The 24,961-nt window shown below is 35.5% G+C and overlaps 1 protein-coding gene across 11 annotated transcripts in view; it reads left to right on the top strand.

The window, feature by feature from the left end:
• Nucleotides 1-24,961, top strand: part of LOC145688130 (uncharacterized) — a 669,087-nt gene that overhangs the window by 342,409 nt on the left and 301,717 nt on the right. For 8 of the 11 annotated variants that reach the window (XM_081761906.1, XM_081761908.1, XM_081761907.1 and 5 more), the window contains 3 exons: nucleotides 3,653-3,949; nucleotides 14,467-14,598; nucleotides 23,531-23,819. In XM_081761906.1, coding sequence (XP_081618032.1) covers nucleotides 3,653-3,949; nucleotides 14,467-14,598; nucleotides 23,531-23,819 — 718 coding nt within the window. The remainder of the gene's footprint in view (nucleotides 1-3,652; nucleotides 3,950-14,466; nucleotides 14,599-23,530; nucleotides 23,820-24,961) is intronic. The other 3 variants (XM_081761909.1, XM_081761912.1, XM_081761913.1) reach the window with 3 other exon arrangements.

The following is a 24,961-nucleotide window of genomic DNA, read 5'->3' on the forward strand; positions in this document are numbered from 1 at the left end:
GTAATATATATCGAAACAACACTGATGGTGTTTGGGAGGTGATTCCTGACACCAAGATTTGAAAAATGATCATATGACCTATGGGGAAAGACTTTCACAGCTAGAGCTGCCCAAAAGGATAGGAGAGCTACATTGCTACATACGTTATTTCAAACACGAAAAACCATGGAGTGGCGAAGCATATCAGCGTAGAGGAAATCACATATATGCCATCCCAAAATGCATATTTCAGAAATGTGCAATATGTGCGCAAGGGATTCCCTCAGGACATAAATATCATACATGCTCCTAACAGAATATCAGATATTCACTGTATTAAAGGTGGGTCCGAAATAGGCAAAAGGTAAGACTTGATAGCAGTGAATACAGAATGCGTCACCAGGAAGTCGCAAGTGTTAGGAAACGCCATCTCCACAGTTCCCTGTCTTCGGAACAATCCGTGGTGTGATGAATTACTTCACGCCTACGTGTGCAAAACGTGAAATATGCCGGGAAAGAATATATCAAAATGCTTTGAACTCTTTTCTTATCTTGGAGTCGGGAATCACTTCCCAAACGTTGTCGGTGTGGTTTTGAAATACCAAATTACCCGTACTGCACTCTGAAAATCTGAATAAGTAAAATAAATAAAATTTTAGGAATGATATTTAACGTATTTTGCTGTGCTCTATTGAATAATGCTATTTTTCGCTTCTGGGTTTTACCGAAAGTACGTTATTATAACCGAAAGATTATTTTTTTAATGCAACACGGTACTTTTCGTAAGGGTTTCAGATTCTACGTGAAAAAATATTTTAAAAAATATTTGAAACATTTTTGTGAAAAAGAAATTCTTGTGAAAAGGGCTTCTAAAGACCTTTAAATAATCTTTGAAATCTGCTGTTCCTGAATACAGTATTAGTTTCTACTCTTGATAACTAAATAAGTAAAATATACAAAATTTTAGAGACAATATTTCATGTATTTGGCTCTGCTTTATCGAATTGATCTATTTTCAGCTTCCGGATTTTACCCGAAGTACGTCATTCAGACTGTAAGCTGGAACTTTTAATTACAATATGGTACTTGTCCCCATGGTTTCTGATTCTACGTGAAATTGGGAAGTTTTGTTTGATACATTTTTGCGAAAAATGCTTCTAAAGACATTTAAGTGACCTTTGAAATCTGCTGTTTCTTGAATACGATATTAGTTTTCAGACCACCAGTACAACCCTCTGAAAATCTGATAACTAAAATACACATTTCATCTCTACGCTTGCGCAATAGATCAGTTTCGTTTGTACACGTGCGCAGCAGGTCAGAATCTTCTCTCACAGATACAGTAGATAGAAATCAACATCAGTGTAATCATGATTCAGTCTTCGACGTAGGTACAGCCTCTCTTCGTGCTTGGCTTTACGATCTAGCTATGGAACATCGAGATAGTGCTGAACTTCTTATCGCATACCCTTTCATCAAACCATATTCCACGTTTAGTCGCCAGCTTTGTCGCACTAGGCTGGAATATATGCATGTCCTACAAGAATTGTGTGACTCAGGCATCATTGGACCATGTAATGAAGAATTTATTGCCTTTCCTATATTTTGTATCACCAAGATTGATACTATACGTGATGTATACAATTGTTTGCAATGGACAAATCTCTACAAATATGTGTCTCATTTAACTTTATCACGTATAACTGATGTAGTCCAGCTGGCCACACCGTCAGATTATCTGCTAAAAATCGACCTACCTCAAGAGATTATATCATGTAGGGTCTAAGTCTAAGGTTATGCACTCGTTCCTGTTTTGGCATTAAACGTGTTAATTCTTTGTTTCCATTCATACGTTTGCTTGTGGACTGGGTCTTAAGCGCTTTAATTATATCTGATTGGGATTGGTGAGTCTTTATATATGACATTTAAAGAGGACAGATAGTTGGTAACCGCCTAGTTGGTGAGTCTGTGACAATATTCCTACGTAGCCTCAGACTATCAACAGCTACTGTGTCAAACGTCATGTAATCATATAGTGTGAGTGAGAAAACCTATTTTCCGAAACATTATGAGCAAACATCAAAGTATCTGATAGAAGTAGAGGTCGTTAAAGCTGTTTTTCACCTTAGGTAGGAGGACAAGTGCTCCGTGGGAGACCACAGATCTCAATTGCCATCTACAGGACGTCGTTTTCACGCAAACAAAGCGGGATCGTAACAAATTGAATATTCATAGCCAATCTTCTCTTGACAAGAGTAACGCCCACAGAGACTGGACGGCTAAGCATTTGAAACATGTCGAGTCGTCAAATAAATCCATAGTTACTTTATTTCCCACTGAAGGGTAAGGCGAGTCGTGTGAGTAACCTACTACTATTTCTTTCAAAGCCATCGTAGTCAGCCAATACCATTCAATTCAGAGAAATAATCGGCCTCCCAAGTTAACGTGTAACAATAACGTCTTCTGATTTAAAATATTACAAATATTATATATAGTGCCTACCGTTATTACAGTTTCCTTGTAACCGAAAATATATGTCTTAATAGTATTATATCAATACAAAAAAACCTTAGCCTAAGGTATTAGCATGTACAAATCTTAATTAATTTTAAGGAGACCTCAAGAAGAAAACTGGAAACTGGCTAAGAGGTTTTTGCTGATTTCATTGGTTCGCTGCCAAATCTTTTAATAATAATGATTGAAAGTTACGAAAATTTTTGAGTTAATGACAAAATTGAGACTAGACTGACTGGGAGGCAAAATGATACTTTGTATTCCAACATCAATGTTGTGATGGAAACATTTCTCTCAAAAACATCTTTCAATAAAGAGTTAATAAACAAATAAATATTATATTCAAATAACTCCGAGTCGTTGTTGGAGTTTTTCGTAAATAATTACGGAATTATATCGACATGATCTAAATATACCCATATTATCACTTTTCATTATTGGCATGCACTTCTAAAAATGCATTTTTATTCACTTTTGACGAAAGTAACCATCTTTCCTAAGCCACAACCTGAATGTAAAACTGTATGAAGAAATAACACTGTGATTCAAAAATATATAAACTTGCTTTCTTGAGACTTATTTCTCTGTTCGTATTTAAATCAAACAATTAATAGAAACAATTCATATACTTCTTTAAATATCTAAATATGAAAAATCCAACAACACTGCAGGTTCACATTTTTATGTATAGTTTAAAATCCGTATTTCCTATTTTATTTATATAGGCGGACAAATAATTCTTTTCCGTTTCTTTCCAAATTTGAGGACTTATTTTTGAATTCTATAGTATTATGTGTTACTTCTTTATGTACAAAGTATTTGCAAATGACTTTAATATGTGTTCAAGTTTCTTTATTTTTCAGTTTCCTTAGTGTACCCGTAGTACTTTCCATCAATTAAATTAATTGAAATGTAGAAAAGAATCAATAGTAACGTAGATTTTATTTTAATATGTTTAGAAGCATATTTTATATATAAGGGTAATATAAATGTCCTACAGTGCCATTTTTGTATAGAGAAAATAATTCGAAGTTGATGTAAACCATTAGTGCAGCCTATACATTATAGTACCAAGTAGCAGATTCCCTAGAAGTCCTTGGCAAAGTTACCACTAGCTTCCTAACCCAAACTTAGTTACCTTCCTCTTGTTCTACTCCAGCTCATGGACCACAATATGGAATTTACCAGCACAAGTACAGGAATTACAGTAACATCGAGTTTATCCCAAAACCACCAAGAACAACAGCAACAGTTGCTTCAGCAGCAACAAAAGCAGGAACAAGAGCATATTCAACAACTTGAGTTGCTACAACAGCATCAACAGCAGCAGCAGCAACAACAACACATACAACAATTACAACAACAACAAAATCTACAGCTGCAATCACCATCAATGCAGCATCAACAATCCAATGAGCAAAGTCAGAAACAGAAACCTAAATTGATTGATCTTCAGGTTTGTACAAGTGTCAAGTGTGCATTGGAAAAATATTGCTGCATTGTGGTAACATGTTGCTTTTAGAACCTACGCTTTCGTGTTAATGACTACAATGATTAAATAATGCAGTTAGAGCTATCTTCCTCTTCCTTCTCGTCTGCTACTTCTGCCTCTTGCACTGAAACAGAATGTTGATAGAAGAGATCCACTTGCACAGCTTATATGTGTCTGTTTGGTGGTTATTATGTTGTCCTTGTGTTCAGTGTTTTGTTGCCTGTGCAGACCAGAAATCAGGTATGGCGTGTATTAAAGAGAACACGTACATACGTATTTCCATACACGCATATCAGTATAGGTATCTGTGGATACATGTGATTTAAGTCTAGTTGTTTGTTTCATAGATGTAAATGTACTTCCAACTATCATATCAAACTAGCTATCATATAATTAAATATTCATTATCAAAACAACCTTCAGGACCATTATGAATCAAACACGTTACCAAGAAACGGCAAGAAATCAACTGAACTTAATTAAACCCTTAAATATATTTTTTTCTCTTCTATGTTCTTGTACTTTACAAATTCCATGAATTTCATGTTTTAAAACATTCTTAGTTGCTTAAATAGTAAACCAGTGCTTCAATGTATTTTGTAGTTCACACTTCTAGTAGTTGTTTTGTGGTAGCATCTGTGTTGCACAACAACCAATCAACACCGTTTAACGTTTCACTCTTCATCTAGCAAGATGTGTATCAATACAGAAAATCTTTTTTTTTTTTATCATTAGTATAATACAAATGCAAAGACCACCAAGTGAAGATATTTTAATTTTGAAAATACATAAGCTTTCTGGAGTACAGTTTCAAATGTAAGGCAATATTAGAGGAAGGATAATATTAAATGAAGTAAAGTTTCAATATTTTCAACTTCATGATAATGTAGTGTAAGAAAAATCTTCAATATCTTCGAAGAAAATATAATTTACTTTTTTCATTGTCAGGACGTATGAGAACACAAAATTTTATCAGTTCTCTTTCGGTTGCAGGTTTATGTTTCATGTATTCTTTAAGATTATGAAGTAAAACTAGGGAACTTTGAAACTAAGCAGTTGAAAATAAACGTATAGTTCATAGAATTTTAGAGAAAGAATATATTTGGCATTTGTAAATTTGCTTTCAATCCGAATGTTTTCGTAAGGAAGGAAAATATCTAAGTAACTGATCTACTTATTTTATGAATACTTGAGGGTCTTGAGTACTTTACCATGATTTTTTATTACTTCTAAAAATACTTCTAGTGAGTTGATATAATGGAAAAAAGTTAATATATTAAAGAATATCATTAAGTTAGTAACATGGTGAGTGTTTAATTACTCCTTAGTAATGTTCAATCTATTCTCTCAACAGTCCTACGTGAGCTCCCTCCTGGCTATGTGGATAGCGTACGCGACTATGGCGTGGGACCCGGGTTCGATTCCTAGGGCAGCTCATGTTGTTCGAATCACGCGTAAACCTGTAGACATAAGTTTCATATAGCCTCATTGCTGAACAGGACGTTAAACTCGTATCCAATCAACAGTCCTACTATTTTTCAAAACTTCCAACTTTCCGAAATTAAACTTAGAAAGCCATATTATACAACTTTAAGAATTTTAGTTGCAAGTCAAGTGGCTGCTATGTTACATTCCCTCAATATATTCAACACGGCTGTGGCAATGATATGTAGAAACTAGGGTAAAGCATATGCAAAAAAATACTTTATTTTCTGCATAATTTTATGATTATGTCTGAACACCATAGAAGTCTACGAAATGTTTTAGTGATTCCTCATGTTTTGTCTTGGTGTTTTGTACCAATACACATTCTAACTCACTTACGTAATATAGCTAGTGAGACTACTGGGACAATACAGCAGAAGTTAAGTAGATGGAATTTACAGCGTGTTTCAAAATGGTATTTGAAGAACAGAAAATTAGGGAATCTGAAAAGAAGGATAGTTTGACAGTTATAAGATAAGGATTTGTTTCATACAAGAACTGAGTAATTGGGTCTTTACTACATAAATATCCATTTGTTTCCAATAAATAATACTTATTTGATATAAAAGCATTATGTCTTATTGCATTGTTTCAAGAACATAAATCCTAAACAATACTTCGTTAATTGATTCCTTGAACTCGTTTCTTTCTATAATCTTGATTAGAAAAAATCCACAAAAGTAGAAAGCCATGTATCAACTCCTAATGATAATTTTGAAGCTTTCGTGGCAAATATCTATTCGGAAACTTCACCGATATCTTAACTGTTTGTCATGTTGCACATTAATATCAAACTGCACTCATACTCAACCACCACATTGAACTTTTCTTGTGGTTACGTTTTTCACTACGTTATATAGGGTGTCCAATATACAATGCAACCCGGAGTTTGGGATAGTAGAACATTTGAACTTGAAGTGATACGCAAATAATGGTCATACCAAAATGAAGCTTTGTTCATGCATATATTTTTAAACTAAGAAGAAATGATTGAAGTATACTAGGAACCACACAGTGTTGCCAGGTGTAACCGGAGGTGTAAATCTTTTTTTTTTTTTTTTTTTTTTTTGCAAAACACAAATTCACTCATAACTCATACGTATGGACGTTCTGTTGTTAATTTTCAGTTTCTTTAGTTGGAGTAGCTTGGAAACTATGGAGCAGACAAAAAATTTTTCATTTCCGTCGATAACTAACCGGATGTGGCTTCTGTAAAGGGAAACTAGGGAAATCGTAGTTTTCATAAATTAACACTTTGAATTGGCAACTTTGCCGATTTTTCACTGCATCAAAAGTGTGTTAAGGATCTGTCTACATTATGCAATTCCTGAAAACAATGAAGAACAAACTTTGAAATTATCATGATAAAATTTTTACTTACATGCACCCGGCAACACTGCTATTCATTTCTATGGGGCTATTTAAAGCAAGAGGTGTACAAGAACAATTCTCGAACTATTCAACATTCGCAGTGCCATTGAGAACATTAACACTTCTAATCTTTGTAAAGTTGCTGCCAACCTGGTGAAACGTGTGAACCAGTGTTTGAATCAAAACAGCGGACACTCTCAGCATCCGCTGTAGAGCTGGTAACTCATTTCTGATAGTAGCAGTGTTGCCGGTTGCATGTAAGTAAAAGTTTTATCATGATAATTTCAAAGTTTGTTCTTCATTGTTTTCAGGAATTGCATAATGTAGACAGATCCTTAACACACCTTTTTATGCACTGAAACATCGGAAAAGTTGCCAATTCAGAGTGTTAGTTTTTAAAAACTACGATTTCCCTAGTTCCCCCTTACAGAGGTCTCACCCGGTAAGTTATCGGTGGAAATGAAAACTTCTTTATTCTGCTCCATAGTTTCCAAGCTACTCCAACTAAACAAACTGAAAATTAACCACAGAACATCCATACGTATGAGTTATGAGTCAATTTACATTTTTTGCAAGAAAAAAATGATTTAAAGCTTCACTTACATCTGGCAACACTGTGTCGTTCAGAGTGTACTTCAATCGTTGCTTCCTAGTTTAAAAAATATTTGCATGAACAAGGCTTCATTTTGGTATAACCATTATTCGTGTGTCACTTCAGGTTCAAAGGTTCTACTAACCCAAACTCCGGGTTGCATTGTATATTGGACACCCTGTATTTTTATATAATGTTGTAGTATAGTTTGAAGATGTGAACATTTTGTATCTTGCAAACACTATTATTTACTACAAATTAATTGTCCAGTTATAAATATTTAAGTTTTAATTCAATAATACTGAAACGTATTCGATACTTTCGTTTCAAAATAAATTTGATATTTCGTGTATGATATATGTTATGTTTGAATATTCACAAATTTGATACCTTTCACTACGTAATTTCTCACGCACTTTATATGTGTTAGTACAGTTAAAAAATCTCAATCCCATTTACAAAATACTTAATACTTATAACTGCAAATATGTAGTTTGAACTGTACATAGAAAATCATTAACAATGACAATGGTCAATGTGGTAGTTCTTTACATTATTCTTAATATAACTTAACAAACTATTATAGATAACGGTTAATGATTGCTGATATCTTATGCCTCCCTATGTTGGTATATTAATACAATAAGCTACATGTAGTTATTTGTCAGAAAAACTGCAAATATATTAAGAATAATTTTTAAAAGAATTGACACAATTCACTGTATTTTTAAAAGTCGAGAAGTTACAAATAATATCACTTTCATTGCTAGACATAATTTCATTGTTTAGCAACTCAACCTGTGTGGTAAACAAGCACGTTGACTCAGTGGTAGAGCTCTCACTTCTGGTGCGTGGGATCCCTGGTACAATCCCCAGCTAAGTAAATCTGTGGTGGACAATATCGTGTCCGTGGGCTTTCTCGATGCACCCCCACTTCCTCCCACATCTCGTTCCACCAATTCTTCCATCGTCATTTACTTGCTTTAATCACCGTCCCCCTTAGCTTAATCTTGGGACGTTAAACTGAAACATTTCATTTTCATTTTCGTTTTCAATCTATGTAGTTAATTGTAAGTGTTGTGAGTAAACCACATATTAGAAATGTTGAGAATCTCTGAAAATTGTAATGGCAAATTCGTAATACTCTTAAAGATTTGTTGTTTTATATATCTACCTATCACATTTAATGGAATTTTAAATAAGTTTTTCTCTTGCATAATGGCGGATTTTAACTTAAGTAATAAATATACTGTTTGAATAAAATGTGTCATATAACGTTGGTTAATTTTAGCGAAGGTTTCAGGAACTTTCTAAACATCTTACTACTCGAGCTGTTATTCATCTTACTAAGCGCTGTAATAATTGAAAAAATAAATAGTTGTCAAAATAATGAAGGACAAACTTTGCATGCGCTGTTAGTTATACTATTCGCCAACACAGACTCCCGATCTAACTATTCGCCAACACAGACAAAGGACCTGTTCAGATACGATATATTGATGATCATGATGAAATTCAATATCTTATTTGGCACGTTCAATATCTCGACGTGAATATTACTGAACATCTATGGTCAATTATAGGGAAGCGAGCCCAGTGTACGTCTGTGATTCTTTCACGAGTTATGTATCTTTACTCAGCAGAGAGAACATATATATATATATATATATATATATATATATATATATATATATATATATATATATGATCAGTCCTGCAGCTGAGAGGTCGTCAAGACAGGTTCACTCCTTCCAAACTTTCAGGAATTGTTTAGATAATATAATTTTCAGGGATATGTGCAAAAATAACAAACAGTCAAGAATGTAATGGAATCTCAACTTAGCTTTATCCACAAAAAATCTCGGAAAATTATCTTAGTGTTCTGACTGCAGGCCTATCTGTAATGCACACTAATGTGTGGTGAAACACCGTATTAATCAGATAAACTGAATTATGATAAGAATTTCCCATTATTTTAATAAGCTATCCTTAGCTATTCTTATAGAAATATAACTCTTTTGAAACGCGCACAACTGTTTAACACACGATATTTTCTTGGCAGTATTGGAAACTCCATGAAGCTAAATGTGCTATTTATGTAAAAAAAAAAAATAATAATAATAATAATAAAAAGTGACGATAGCAGAGACATAATGCACTTCATATTCCTTTAAATTTTAACTTGACTAATTGATTTGTTGGACAATGTCTTTTGTTAGCACAGGAAATTTCATATTCTAAGACTTCGACTTTTTTCTCAGTTTAACAGGATAATAATTTACCAACTGTATATGGAAATGTATTTTATTACGAAGGTGTTGGTTTGCGTACTTACGGTCCTATAATATTCCGATTTTAATAAAAAAAAAACTAAAGATGAAATCTTTGAAATTAAATCTTTAGTTTTACGTCCAACACTTATGCCGGTTATGTTAAAGGAGACGGTGATGATTAGAAATGAATGAAATGGTGGAATGAAGAAAGTAGGAGGAAACGAGAGAACCCCGAGAAAACCTACGAGCACGGTGTTTGTCCACCCCAAGGTCCACACGGCGCGAGCTGGGGTCGAACCAGAGACCCCAAGCACCGGAGATGAACGCTCTACCACTGAGCCACCACGCCCCCCCCCCAAAAAAAAACTAAAGATATAGAGAATTAGAGAAATTATAGCTAATTTAAATAAATCCTCACTGACTTCAGTTTTTTTTTTTTTTTTTTTTTTTTTTGTGGTTCACTTAGATGGATAAACGCAAATACTACTTTCTGAATATGCGTTGAAGGGGAAAAGATCAAGATAGAGACGCTTGAGATATCAATAACTAGCTCTATTTTGTTTTTGCTATAATGATGATTACTGAAATTGACTTAGAAAAAATCTATACGGATTTACCCTCCAAGATTTAGCCTTAAAAATTTGAAATTCCTTAAAAAAAAAATATGTTGTTCTGGATTTATTCTGGATTGTACGGAGAGGTAGAGGATAATTATTTCCTAACTTTTAATATTTCCCCACTAGAGGGAAAACAAAATTTTATCTCAATTCAGAGTTCTCCAATGTAGTTCTCTGATCAAAACCATTAAGTATTTATACTGCTACCATCTTTGTAGTGTATTCACTTTTTTTCTTCAATCACCTTGCTGATATTTTCATCACACATTTGTAATTATGGCTATCTTCGTTAATATATGTACGAAGATAATTGAACTTAAAACTTTCATTGATTGTTTACTTTATTCATTTTATTCACATAATCAGTCTTGTTATGTTCTGGTGTTTCACGTTTTAACCTGTAGCACACTGTTAACTATAATTGCTGACGCAGTTATTAACTCTCAAATTATATTAAAATCACATGAATTAATTTTATCTAACTGTAGAATTTATTTTCGGTCAGAGTTTTTTCCTAAACGAATCCATTGTCCTAATGTTTTCCTAAACGAATATAAATTAATCTCCACATCACATTTGGGACTTAGCTGCCTTTCCAGAATCATTCGTGGAGTGTTTAATATTTGATGCTTAACAAACAAAACAAAACTTTAAACTTTGTAAAACATCCTCTTCTGGATGTCATTAACATATGCCTAAACAGCGTTAAGCTCTTCTTCTAATATTATTAAATTGAAAGAACTTATTATCTCTATGTATATTTAAATAGCACTGTTTGCAGGATAAATTCAGAAATATGGAAACAAACTTCATAACAATAATTCTGTCGCTTTCTACCATTACCAGATTAGGTACGAAGCGAACAATTTTAAACGAATTACTTAGTCTGTTGTTGATAGAAGTCTAGTCACATAATGACACACATATACGATTTCTTTCTATTTTAATCAAATCAAAATTTACTTCGCTCCTATACGTGTGCACAGCTTGGGCTTCTTCATGGCTATTTATACTTGCATGAAGTCCACATGTGACAATTTATTAAGATAGCCTTTCAGCAGTTAACATGCTATAAAACTTCCCGAAATTTGGAAATTTCGTAAATTTTGTAGAGTTCGTTAATTATTACAATTAATAGGAATTAAAATTAAAAAACCGTTGAGAACGTGAGGAAATGTTACATAATATTCCATAACTATTCTATCAGCCCTTATTTCCATTTTGTACTAATTCACAATAACACGCTAATTAGGGGAGGAGTCTAATTAAAAGTTGATCTCCGGACAGTATATATAAGTGATGACCAACTCCTAGCAGCCAGAAGGAGTGGAAGTCTGATGATGACACAGTTATTGTGTTGAAACTGTTACGTGATACTATTTTTTTTTTTACATATTATCACATAGCCTTGCTCAGTTGTTATTGTGTAATAATATTCCAGTATAATGTGACTTTATATTGTTTGTAATAAGAGCATCAAAGACAAAACAAACATATTATAATAGTATAGACCGTCGGTAATCAGAGCTTAATAGAAGGAATATACAATAAGAAATAACTATTATATTTCATTAATTATTACATATTCGTAATCTACATTCAGGGTTTCCACTTTCTCAGTATTAGTTCAAATCTACATCTGGTTTTTGAAGAAGTTTCTAGACAACTGAAAAGATGACTTGATGAAGTCAGAGAGTGTTATAAATAAGTGTTAAATGTATCAGAGGGAGAGGTAAATACTGTAGGGTTGAATTTATATGATTAGTACAGGAAAAAGTTTATACGAAATGGGTGGAAACTTTGGTTTGTGGAGAAAATATTAAAACATGAATGGGTGGGACATACGCATACTGCTAAGGAATTTGCTATTCAGGTCATGGATCTCTGATTCTAAATTAGTGATCCTACCAATCCACGATTTCCCAACTAAGGTCCAGAATTCTCTGAATACTTTTTCTTCCTTTTTAATGTTTATTTCATTAATATCTTATGTTCTGCATTGCAGGACACAACTCTTGATATGAAGTGCCTCCTGATATATCACTTATGCACAAACACACACAGTATATCACGATTATGTTTAACACAGTCACCGGTAGATTAGTCACTTTAAATTACTCGTCTTTACTCCGACCTTAATCAACGAATACAAATACTTGCATACCCGTGAAGGTCGAAACTTTTGCGGATCCATGAACAGCCAACAACTTCGAAACTACCTAAGTTACCCAAACCGATCGAGATATATTATACCTACAAATACCTAAGAGTATAAACAATTCGAGACTAGTCCTGTTTAAACAAAAGTACTTTATTTACCTGCTATATTTACATATTGCTACCTTGGAAATAGTTCATTTCCATACTGATACAACGCTCCTATGACTTCTGAAAATACGTTTTCTATTCTAGAAGCGTGTCAAATGTTATCTGTTTTTCGCACTGTATTTTCGCAGTAATATCTAAACCACAACCGTTGAGCTTATCTTTATTTTCTTAAAGATAAGCTAGATATTGTTTCTGGCGAGAAATTCACGTGCGAAGGCGGTCAAGGTTTAGTGTCCTCATGGAAAACTTAGATTTTAGCACGTTACAGATCCAGCCCCTTTTTGCAAAAGGTCTTTCTCTGAGTCGTAAAATCGGACAATAGAACCCGCTCTGGTAACTGGAAATGAATAACCAATGCACTGTTCCACAAATGTGACAAAGAAAATGAGGATTCAATTTCTTGGTTACGAACCCGCATCTCGTTTTCGGTCGTGAAGATGATGGAATCTTGAACTGTTGCAAAATCGCTTCATTTCTGTGCCAGATTTATCAAGCTTAACGTAGACATTTTTGTTCACGCTTTGTTTCAACTTGATGAATCGTGCTAACATACGTGATCAGAGTCTTTCCAGCTGGATAGCTCCTGATATACGTTGAAAGATAAGATGAAATCTTCCAGTTTAAAGTCCCACAATTATACCCTTTAGACATGTATGATTATGGCAAGTATATGTTGATGGAAGAATTGGTGAAATGAGGATGTAAGAGAAACTGGGAGTACCCCAAGAAATCTCACGGACATGATGTTGTTTACCACAAACTTACTTGACTGGGGACCCAAGCCCCAGAGTAAGTTTTCTATACTGAGTCAGCATTCTCCCCATTGGAATATGAGTGTTAGTACACTCATATATGAAGATCTTTCCTTCCTGCGGTTCGTGTAAAGCGATGTGATGACATATGTTGTTCAGTTTCGAAACTAGTCTCGAAAGTTTTTTATACTACATCATATATGATTCACTGCTTCACACTCTCTTCAGTGCCACGGTGATCATTTTTGTGATGTCCCGTTTGTGCCGTACCTGTACATGTGGAAGTATACAATTAACCTCACTCCCTCCCTAACTAACTCTCTTCTCTCTCTCTTTCTTTCCTTCTTTCTTTCTGTCTTGCCTTCTCTCTGCATATACGTGTGTGTGTGTGTGTGTGTGTCATAGTACAAGGCCCAAGGGATCTAGGTTCACCTACTAATGTTTTACCTTTTTTTCTGAAACCAAGCTCTATCGGCCGTATGATTCATACACAATTTCTTCGTATTTTAGTCGCAGACATTCAAATCACAAAGTGTTTACCTTTTCCCTTCTCATACATTTCTGCTTATATCATAGACCTTTTTTTCCTCATTCTCTTTTCTTCTTTGGTCTCATAGATAATCACATTGTAACTCAATATGCTTATAAAGAAATATTTATGTTATTCATGACAGTTGTAGATCTCATTGTTTCCTTTATAATTTCATATGTGTATCAGTGTGTTTAGGCTCCCCTATTTATCAACTTTCGTTATAATTGGTCTTCATGTAGGTTTGCCTTTGTTTTGTGAGATTATTATTTGGCATGTCTGTTTGATCGTATTGAATGACATTAATTTGTTCTTGTCCTTTGTTGGGTATTGTGTTGCAATGAATTGTTGTACTGGACATTATGGGTATCAGGTCATGCTCGATGAATGTATTATTGGTATCTGTAGATTCTAGAAACATAATTGAATGTAGTCCGTAGCTGAAATCGTCCTGTGGCTGTTTGGAGTCGCAATGTTGTAGAGTAGTTTAGAAGGATCAGGTTCGATGCCCTAAGGCAGTTCTTTCACCTGCAGCAAACCTCCAAGAAGCCACGGGCTCCGAGGCCTGAGCCCGCCGATTGGTCACCAGTCACCGACCTCTCACCTATCTTAGATGTGTCCCCATCATTGGAGAAGGCTGAACAGGAGCTGATGCAGCGCTTTCAGGTAATTTCATTCTACTAATATTTGTACGTCTCCTGGTGGAAGCATTGCTCCCTCGAACATAATGTTTTGTCTTCATTTTGTCAAAAATGTACTTCATTTTTAAAGAAACGTCTTCTTTAAAGCTTCGATAACGTTTAACTTTTAAATGACTACCCTTCGTTTCCTTAAAATAATGCTAAATAAATTTACTAGTGTTTTAGTGTAGTACCAGTACTCTAGTGTTGCGAAACTTGTCTTCATATTGTTTGATCTGTACACTGCGCTGGTATGGTCATCTTACCTTTCAATAACTTCTTTTCATACCAAACCCTCGTTCAAAATTTGCATTTGAAATCATGATTACAAACTAAATAATTTATATTATATGCCATTAATGGAATTTACCGAGTAAACTAAGGTAGCTTTGGTGTACATTTACCAACAATCTATCTACTAACAATTTTACGTGGATTTAGCGCAAGTGAAATAATTTCGTCCTTCATTGATTACTGCAAAACTTCATTTTGAGCATACATTGCAACAAAAGCCTAATCAACATAGGTAATTTTCATAAGTGCAAAAAGTCTGCTATTTTCCATTTGAATATGCCTTTTTGTTGCCAATCTTCACAAGAAATTGGAAGACGACTTCAATACAGTATTCCTGTTTATTGTTTGCATCGTACCTTTACTTTAAATATGTCTTAAATTCTAATTGATTCACTCGATGGTTATCAACAATGAATATTGCACATACATACAAAGAAGGTCAGGATCTACAACCATGCTCATTTTTTTTTTTTTTTTTTTTTTTCAAGATAGGATGATTTCGTTCTTGCTTAGTTGGAGTTCAAAGTTTCTTTTCGACCACGAAACTGTATGAGACGTAGACTCTTAGTTTAAGGTGGAATCCGAAGCAGCATCATGTGTCCAAATTTCAAGGTTCCTACCGGAAATCAAACTCGGAAGCCCGTGCACCAGTGGCGTCGCACTAGCCATTAAACCAGTGAAAGGAGGCAAGATCGAATAAGTTTCGTCGACCGTGTATTAGTGAAAGTTCTTGAGTACACACAAGAGTATTAGTTTCACTGAGTATACAAACCTCAACTTCGATGGTCAATATCTCTGAAACTAAACGACTCCTACATCACAATATTTCATATACGTGCTAAGGTCGTAAAAATCTACGACCATGCCAAGCTTGCTGAAGATGGGATGAGTTTCATTGAATACGTCTAAGTAAAACTTTTTTCGAACATTTAACCAAATCCAAGCCTCAAATTGGGCCAATAACTGAAAAATAGCAGGTCTGCATATCATACTATTTCACATGCATATTAAACTCATCAAGATGTATCAACAAACCAAGTTTGGTCAAATTCTGAAGAGTTTTTATCGAAAGTACATTATATAAAATATCTTAAGTCCAAATTCAAATTTGGTGGCAAATAACCTGAGCACTAAAGGTTTGCATACCACAAGATTGCAAATACATACTAATCAACCATAGTTCTATCCCATATCAAGTTTGGTTAACATTGAACAAGTTTATCTATCGTGTTTTAGTTAAATGCCTTGAGTTAACTGAGTGCACATTCAATTTTCCTGATCAAATTCAAAGATCAAAAGTCTGCAGCCAAAAATGATTTAGAAGCGTGCTGAAGTTGTTGAGATTTACCAGCGTACCCAATTTGATCAATACAGGAAAAATTCTATCCGTTGCGTTTTAGCGTAATCTCTTGAATTCATTGAGTTTAAATTCGACTTTGATAGTTAATAGCTTGGGAACGAAAGTCTGTATGCAGTAATATTTCATACAAGTTCGTATATCTCTCTACCATCATACAAAGTTTGATCAAGATGGGATGAGTTCTATCGATGTGAATTTAGTGCAGAATTATTGCAAATATATCAGGGGCGCCCAAATGAAATTTTCTAGGGGGCATCTCCATGATTGCTATATTGCGACTGGTATTTCTGGTATTTAATACACGTGGTTTGCTATATTACGTATACATTTTCGTGAGCCAGCGGGGCCCGAGAACCACCCAGCCCCAGTCTTCGGGCGTCCATGAAAAAATATGTATGGAGAGATTATCGTTAGTTGAATTAATTCTCATTTTAAACAATGGCAAATAAAATGTTCAGCATTAGAAATAGGGCAAAGCACCTCTTTACTCGACTTAGACGTTCGTTTCTCCGGATACTCCTCCGAGATGTCTGAACTGGCCGTAACCAAATTCGAGATTGTGATTCGAGAGTGGACCCTGAGTGTCATAAGAGGTCACATGTTCCGATCGGACATACATTGAGGAATGTTCACCGAAAAACGGGATTATCATAGATATAACCTTGAAAAAGCATTTTGCGCGTTAATTCTCATTTCAAACAATGGAAAATAGAATTTTCAGCATTAGAAAAAGGGCAAAGCCCTTTTCTTTTCGTTCTGCGAACATAATTTTTCAAAGCCATTATTCTTTTCGTTTATATATAAAAAAATCAAATATTTGCATGTCGTGTTCGTTCATGAAAACGATTGAAGCACTAAAAACTTCTATGAATAATAAATAAAATCCAATCGCTTAGCTCCAAATTTGCAACTAATGCATAATTAGTATATACCGTCCTTCTAATAGATTTAAAAATCGGGTGAGAGATGATAAGAGAGAGACTACGAAAGTTCAGTACATGTCATGACTACCAAAGTAAATCTCCCGTTTTACGCGTTCTTACGACTAGAAATAATAATATTTTCGAACATTGTTTGGCATGCTCAGTAATACCACAAGGTTAGCAGTATTGCTAACACGACATAAAGACTATTCTTTTTAAATGGCACTACGTTAGATTATTATGCATATATTTCAAATTAATAAAGATACCCAAGAAAGTTCTGTCACTTTTTCACCCACCACCTTCGAACATCGATATGTCACCTAAGACGTGTCTGGAAGGTAAAAAAAGCTCCACCAGCATTGACGACCTTCCGCCAACGTTCTGGAAGGCCATGGATTCCATCGCAGTAGAACTTGCTCGGTCGTCAATCGAAGAAGGTATTAAGTGCATTTTGCATCTCTACTAGCGATTTGAACTGGCGTCCTCTAAGGTGATTGTCCAAAGAATCGAACATGAGATAATCTGACAGTACAATGTCCGGGAAATATGGCGGGTGCAATAGTGTTTTCCCATCTAAGGCGTAAAATGGTGTCCGGGCCATCCTAGCCACATAGTGCTTAGCGTTGTCCTGTAACAGGAGGACCCGTTTTCGATTCAGAAGTGTTGAGCTTTTCTTGAACACAGCTCAACTGCTGACAGTACAGAGTTGCATTGTGATCTGACCAAATGGTAGCAGTTCCCGATGCACGGTGCCGCGAGCAGTCCACTAAATACACAGGAGGACTTTCTTCTTGTACAGTGCTGGTTTTGGCTGTTTTGAAGCTGGTTCATGGGATGCTAACCAATGATGACGGCGCCGTGGAGCTTCATACATGACCCACTTCTCATCATATGTCAACACCCTGTCCACAAATGGCTCCTTTCTCAGACGAGACAGCAAAGAAACACAGGTGTCTGCTCGTGTTGATTCTGTCCCAGAGTTAAATCATGTGGGACTCATCGACCCAACTTGTAGTGCTTCCCAAGTTGATTGAGGTGCTGTCGAATGGTTTTTCCACTCACTGAATTGTCCCAGTTCCTCACATGTCTGGATACTGTTGTCCTCAATTGCTGCTAAAGATCTTCTTGTAGATGTGTTGGTCTTCCAGCACGTGGAGCGCCTTCGAGTGTTTCGTTGCCGTCCTTTAACTTTTTAAACCACCGTCCGCGTAGTTGCGACATCCTCACAAAAGACCTGGCATATGTTGCGCCCCACCGCAGCGGCGTTTGACCCCAGTTTGAACTCGTACTGAATACACGCCCTTATGACGCTCTGTGGAGGTCTCATGTTCACTCTGTCCTTAAGCAAGTTCACGGTGTAACTGAACTGCTACAACCAGGTAGTTTGTTGGATATACCCACACCGACAACTGACCGTGGTAACGAATTTAATGTTCTTACCATCAAGAAATAATGCATCAGCGGCTGTGCTCGATTTTCAAACTCTGTCTATTAACTATGGTCCTGCACCTCAGTTCCCAATGAAGAAGACTGCGTTGAAGCACGCTTTGATCAACTCTGTTCCATTCCTCTAGCCAAATTTTCCAAAGACCATCGAGTGCGCTCGGCTGTCGATGTCCCAACGCTCTTTTCAGCAATGGAATCCTACAAAAATCCATATGGAAATTTCTATCCGGAATGCATACCGGCATTGCATGAATTCCATTTTTCACGTACCATGCGCTCCATGTACGTAGTATGGCTGGACGGCTTGTCCTGGCGAGTGACAACACAAGATATGCCACAACCATATAGGGATGGGAGATCATAGTTGTATAGTGACTATTCGTCTGGTAATAAGTTGCATTGATTTTAGAATTTTGACCACTCTGCGTAGCTTAAGTTACCACTATCATATACAACAACCGTCTTCCTGTAAGTTAATACACAACATTTTCAAAATACCCACTATAACTTCACGAGAATGTTCACATATGCTGCTACCTAGTGACGGAGTTAGTTACTATAAGAACGAAACGATCTGATGTATATGAACTGGAATTTAGTGTGTTGATTTGGATTTTATGATAGAAAGAAAACTGTTTTGTGATCAATATTGAAATACTTGACAGGTATTATAATTTTTGTATGATAGAGCTAACATCTTTCAAATAGTACGTACATTCCACTTCGTAGATGAGTTGAAAGATTGTTTTTTAAATTACCATTAGAAAATCTGTAAGGTAATTGAAAATTCAAAAAAAAAATCAAAAATCGTTATTCTATTAGATGTGTTCAACTGATGTTATGTGTCTTCCTTCAATATTTCTAATTGAATAACGTGTGCGATTTTTCAAGAATTTAAATAATTGTGGTTTTGAAAGGAAGGATTTGCACTTTATGTTTCTGCTACGTCGATCTTCTATATAAAATTATAAATATGTTTAGCAGACGACATTCACATTGATTAAAATGATAAATTAGCACATTCCTTGCTCTTTTTCTATTGATCCAACCTCTTTATATTTTGCAGTAAATGTAGTACATTCACTATCTAGATTAATTTTAGATTATGTTACACCCATTGAATTAAGTCAGACACTCAAATCTCTCTATTCGTTATGTCTCTAAAGATAGACACAAAAATTACACTAGGCTACCAAGTTTCAAAATTACACTGTGTGTGAAAACGGTAGAATTAATCCTTTGTCCCCTGATTGCTAGTCTGCTAGAACCAGAGATAAATTCAGAGGGAGTCTAGGGCGAATTTCTGTCCTCATAAATAAAAGTTGTGGAATTAGTATATGCTGATGCAATAATACTGACGTTTTCACCACCTATATGCCCAAACTCATGCTTTAGCAAATACTGTTCATGCAACTCTGCCAAATATCTGGATTTCGATATTGATTCTAAAAGTAAGATGTACTCTAATCCAATTACGCAAGTCAATACAAGCTTTTCAATCCCACAATCCTTTTAAAAGTACAGGGAAATTTTATTCTTTTTCGCTTCCCTCTCCTTCCCCAAAGATCCACATTCCTTGGAAAATAATTAAATAATTTACTTTAGTTTAATGTCTCATGTATATGCTCTTTAGGCTAAAGGGAACGGATGATTAATAAAAGCAAGTGATTCTAAAGGTAAATTTTTGTACTTCCCCTGCGGCAATCAGACCTGAGAGTACGTGCGCCAAACTCACACGCACTAGCCACTAGACGAATGGGGAAGAGGTTTTTATATTTTTTCGAGAGAAAACGTAACTTAATTCTCTCCTAGCTGAAACTTTACAAGAAAATGTATGTGTCAGCCGAAAATCATACGTTTAAAGCACAAACACAATCATCGTAAAATTTATTGATCCTGAACATTAACTTGATTATAATTACACTTACAAGATATCGCGCAATTCTCTAAACCAGTGCTTTCCAGTTTCCCTTAGAGTAACACTGTTATTACACACAAGTTTACATGACATCAGGTGTCCACCTATAGAAATATTTCTTAGGAATATCCGAAGTCGAATGATTGGAGGTATCCGGACGGACCCTGACGCAGATAAAACACAAGCATGTTACAAAGTTATGAGAGAGTTCGGACTCCCATTCACTAGTTTTTCACCATACATTAAGCAGTCTGGTATGTGACAGACACTCTTCATCGACCTGTACATACATGAAACCCATTTTTAGATATTCCTGGCTATGTAAGCAGAAATTCATGTTCTAACAACATTAAAAACAGAGATATCTATTGGTATCATTGAATATTACAAGCACAAATTGTTAAAAAAATGTTGATCACGCAGTTAATGCACTCAACGAAAATGAATAAGAATTGTTTTATCACAAGTTATTCATTAGTTTAAAATTCTAAACTTTTAGCGAACATGAAGATTCTTGATCTTGAATAACTCTGCTTTAAACTGCGAACCCTAATTTATTAGTCATTGATATCGTCATTCCTGTCTTTTACAGATTAGTTCTCATCTATGATGAAATCGAATAAAAAAGAACACATTTTTATACAACCTGCTTAATGCAAGGTAGAAACTCACTGAATTGTCGATTATGCTGTATTGTTATTGCATTGGTAATCTTCATGCATATATTCCTCTATACCGGTATAATAACTTTTCATTACTACAGAGATGGTGAACTATTCCTACATTCAAAAACAACTATATAATTTATTTAGATCTTTATGGGGTGCAAAAAGATCAGGCTACTTATAATAAATAAATTGAAACTTTGAAAAGCCGTTGGATATACTGCAGCAGTAAAACTCTCCGCCTCCTCCCCCGCCCCGATCCTAATGCGATATCGCAGTAACTGAGGTAAACACAACACTGCCGAATCCATCCGAAATCACCATCGCTATATTGATCAGCTAATAACTCCACTTTCTCTTATATACAGTGTGTTTGAAAAAGAACTCCCTAGTTTTAATGTGTCCAGAATCTGTACAAAGTGACATACACTATTCTAGTTTGTGGTGTTTGATTTGTCAGCTCTTCAAGTTTGGCTCCCCTGCAGTTGGCAGGTCTGCTTGACCTTGAGACAGCACCAGTGCTGTTTCTCCCCTGTTTCCTCAGTTCAGTCCAGGCAGGCGTGCAGTGCAGTACAACTCAGCAACAATGTGTATTCCGCAACAGAAAGCTCAGTGTTATTTGGCTTTTGAAAACTGAGTCAGTTATAACAGTGGAACGTAATTTTAGACGTCACTATGGTGGTGAACCACCGACAGCAAAAACTATCAGTCATTGGCTAAAGTCTTTCAAGGAAACCGGTAGTGTTTTAAAAGCAAAACCACCAGGTAGACTGAGGAATTCTGAAGATGTTGAACAGATCCGTGTTTCTTTAGTTTGGAGCCCGAAAAAGTCATAGGCCAGACGTAGTCTACAATTAGGAGTGCCTAAAGATACTGTGTATGATGTTGTGCGTAAAAGACTTAAGTTGTACACCTACATATTGCAACTGTTACATGAAATTAAACCTACTGATGAAATCGAAAGGTATGAGTTTGCTGCTAATTTTCTACACAGAATTGATGATGATGTCAATTTTTTTTCTTTTAAATCTCTTTTCTGATGAGGCTACATTTCATTTCAGTGGAACAGTTAATCGTCATAACTGCAGAATTTGGGGAGCAGAGCATCCACATGAAGTTATTCAGCGACTCTCCTAAACTTAATGTCTGGTGAGGTTTGATGGAAGATCGTGTGATTGGTCCTTTCATTTTTGTAAAAAATAAAACAAAATAAAATAAACGGGGTCGTTTACTATGACATGCTGACAGAGTACGTCTTTCCCCAAATGGACGATATTGAGGCGGAAAAGGGGCTTGTGTTTTTTCAACAAGATGGCGCCTCACCTCATTACAGTAGCCATGTTCGTGCGGCTCTTGACACTCGCTTTCCAGGAATGTGGATAGGCAGGGCTGGCCCAATACCTTGGCCACCACGAAGCCCAGACTTAACCCTACTGGACTTTTCCTTATGGGGGCCACATAAAAAATGTGTACAGTGAAAAGATCAGAGACATCAATCATTTACGGGAAAGAATAGTCGTGGCGGTTGGGACAGTTACACCTGAAATGTTGGTAAATACGTAGCGAGAAGTGAAATATCGTCTCGACGTGTGCAGAGCCACAAATGGATCCCACGTTGAAGTCTACCAACATTAAACAAAACTTGAAGGAATTCTCTTTCATGATATGTACTCATTGGTGTAAGTTTTCAAAATTAAATTTATACTTAAAACTAGGGAGTTCTTTTTCAAACACCTTGTATATATATATATATATATATATATATATATATATATATATATATATATATATATATATATATATATGCAAAACTTGATGGATACTTCACTAAAGAAGTAAGAATCTACATTAGCTAGGTTTTGTAAGGAGGAAGAAATGATGTTTCTGAACACAGAAGACATTATGCTTTTTATCAACAAATCCATTTACAAAATCTTAACAGAGTTTGTATCTGGACGCCAGGGCTATATACCGTATTGTACTGTGTGCTACTTGTAAATCTTCTAAAGTATTTCTGGTAAATATATAAAATTATTAGACCTTCATTTAATTTTGTTTTGCTCTGGTAAATACACATTGAATGTCAGTTGCTTATTGTTATCAAAAAGTATTTTAAATTCCATGATGAGTTTAACATTAGATTGGAAAGGATTTTAAATTTGAAGAAAACTTAAAGCATTTGAACCATTTGCAGTTGACGAAGCGAAAAGTGAATAAGTATTTCATACTGAGTTTCTCGCCATAAATGTTGGTATCTAAAATGCTTGTTTGTTTTAAAATAATTATTTTATCTTTCTTCCTGTCTCTAGGATCGTAGTGGTATGGACCCTGCTGCCCGAGCCTTAATGAATCAAATTCAACAACAACATAAGCAACAGACTCAACTAGCTCAACAACAACAGCAACAGCAGCAGCAGCAGCAACAACAACAACAACAGTTACAACAACAAACACAACAGCAAGCCCAACAATTGCAAAACTTGCAATCACAATTTCAATCGCAGCAGCACATGCAATCTCAAGCACAACCGCCAACTTCTAAGCACACAACATCAGGAACAATTAGTGGCATGCTGGCAGATTTCAGTCGAGCTTTAGGTATGTGTAGTATTTATCTAATTAGTATTACAGTAGTTGTTGTTGGTTAGATTAAGCTAATGCAATTATCGTTGCCGGAATCTGAAAATTCTCACATATTTTTAATCGAAATATTTATACTTCAAAAGTTAGGAGTTCTTCGGTATCTTTATTATACGTAAAACCTTTAAATGCCATTTTACCTATTTTTATGAGTTCACTCGTGGGTGATCGTTAGCTTTCTTACTTTTAATACAAGATCAATCCTCGGTGGAAAACCATATGTCTTAATGAACCAAATTCCATGTCCCATTTAGGCCCATGCTAATAGTCCGGCGGAGAAGCTGATGAACCATGATTTTTTATATATAAGGTTTTTCAGCTGATTTTAAATGATTTTGGGGTGCTGATTTCGAATCCTATGAGTGCCACTCTGTAAACCTTAGGGAAACATCGCGAACGTGGCGTAAAGAAGGGTGGTGTTCTCTTACTTTTCGCGTCATAAATTACTGGATTATCTCAGAATATGGATATACATGATGATGATGGCATTTCGGTAGGAGGTAGAATGATTAGATGCATAAGATTTGCAGACGACATGGCGCTTGTTGCAGAATCTGAAAAGAAAATCAATAAAATGTTAGAAAAAATGAGAAAGGGCTCTGAAGAATATGGGATGAAAATAAATGTTAGAAAGACAAAAGCCATGGTGATTGGAACGAAGGGGTCGGTGTCAAATATAAAAGTAGGAGGGGAGAAAATAGAACAAGTGGATAGTTTTCGATATCTGTGTAGTATTCTTAGTAACAACATGAAGTGTGAACGTGAAATAAAAGCAAGGATAGGAATGGCGAAAGAAGCCTTTAAGAGGAAGAAAAGTCTGTTTGTGGGACCTTGAATAAAGAGTTGAGAAAAAGACTCATAAAATGCTTCGTGTGGAGTGTTGTACTGTACTGAAGAAACGTGGACATTATGTAAAGGTGATGAAAATCGACTGGAAGCCTTCGAAATGTGGGTGTGGAGAAGAATGGAAAGAATTAGTTGGGTCGAGCGGAAAACGAATGAGAGAGTGTTAGAAATGGTGAGTGAGAAAAATAGGAAGAGGAAGAGGAACTGCTTGGGACATTGCCTAAGAAGAGATTGTATCATGAGGGACGTCCTAG

Source organism: Thermobia domestica, chromosome 6 (assembly GCF_964235325.1).
Source record: "Thermobia domestica chromosome 6, izTheDome1.hap1.1, whole genome shotgun sequence".
Lineage (NCBI taxonomy): Eukaryota > Metazoa > Arthropoda > Insecta > Zygentoma > Lepismatidae > Thermobia > Thermobia domestica.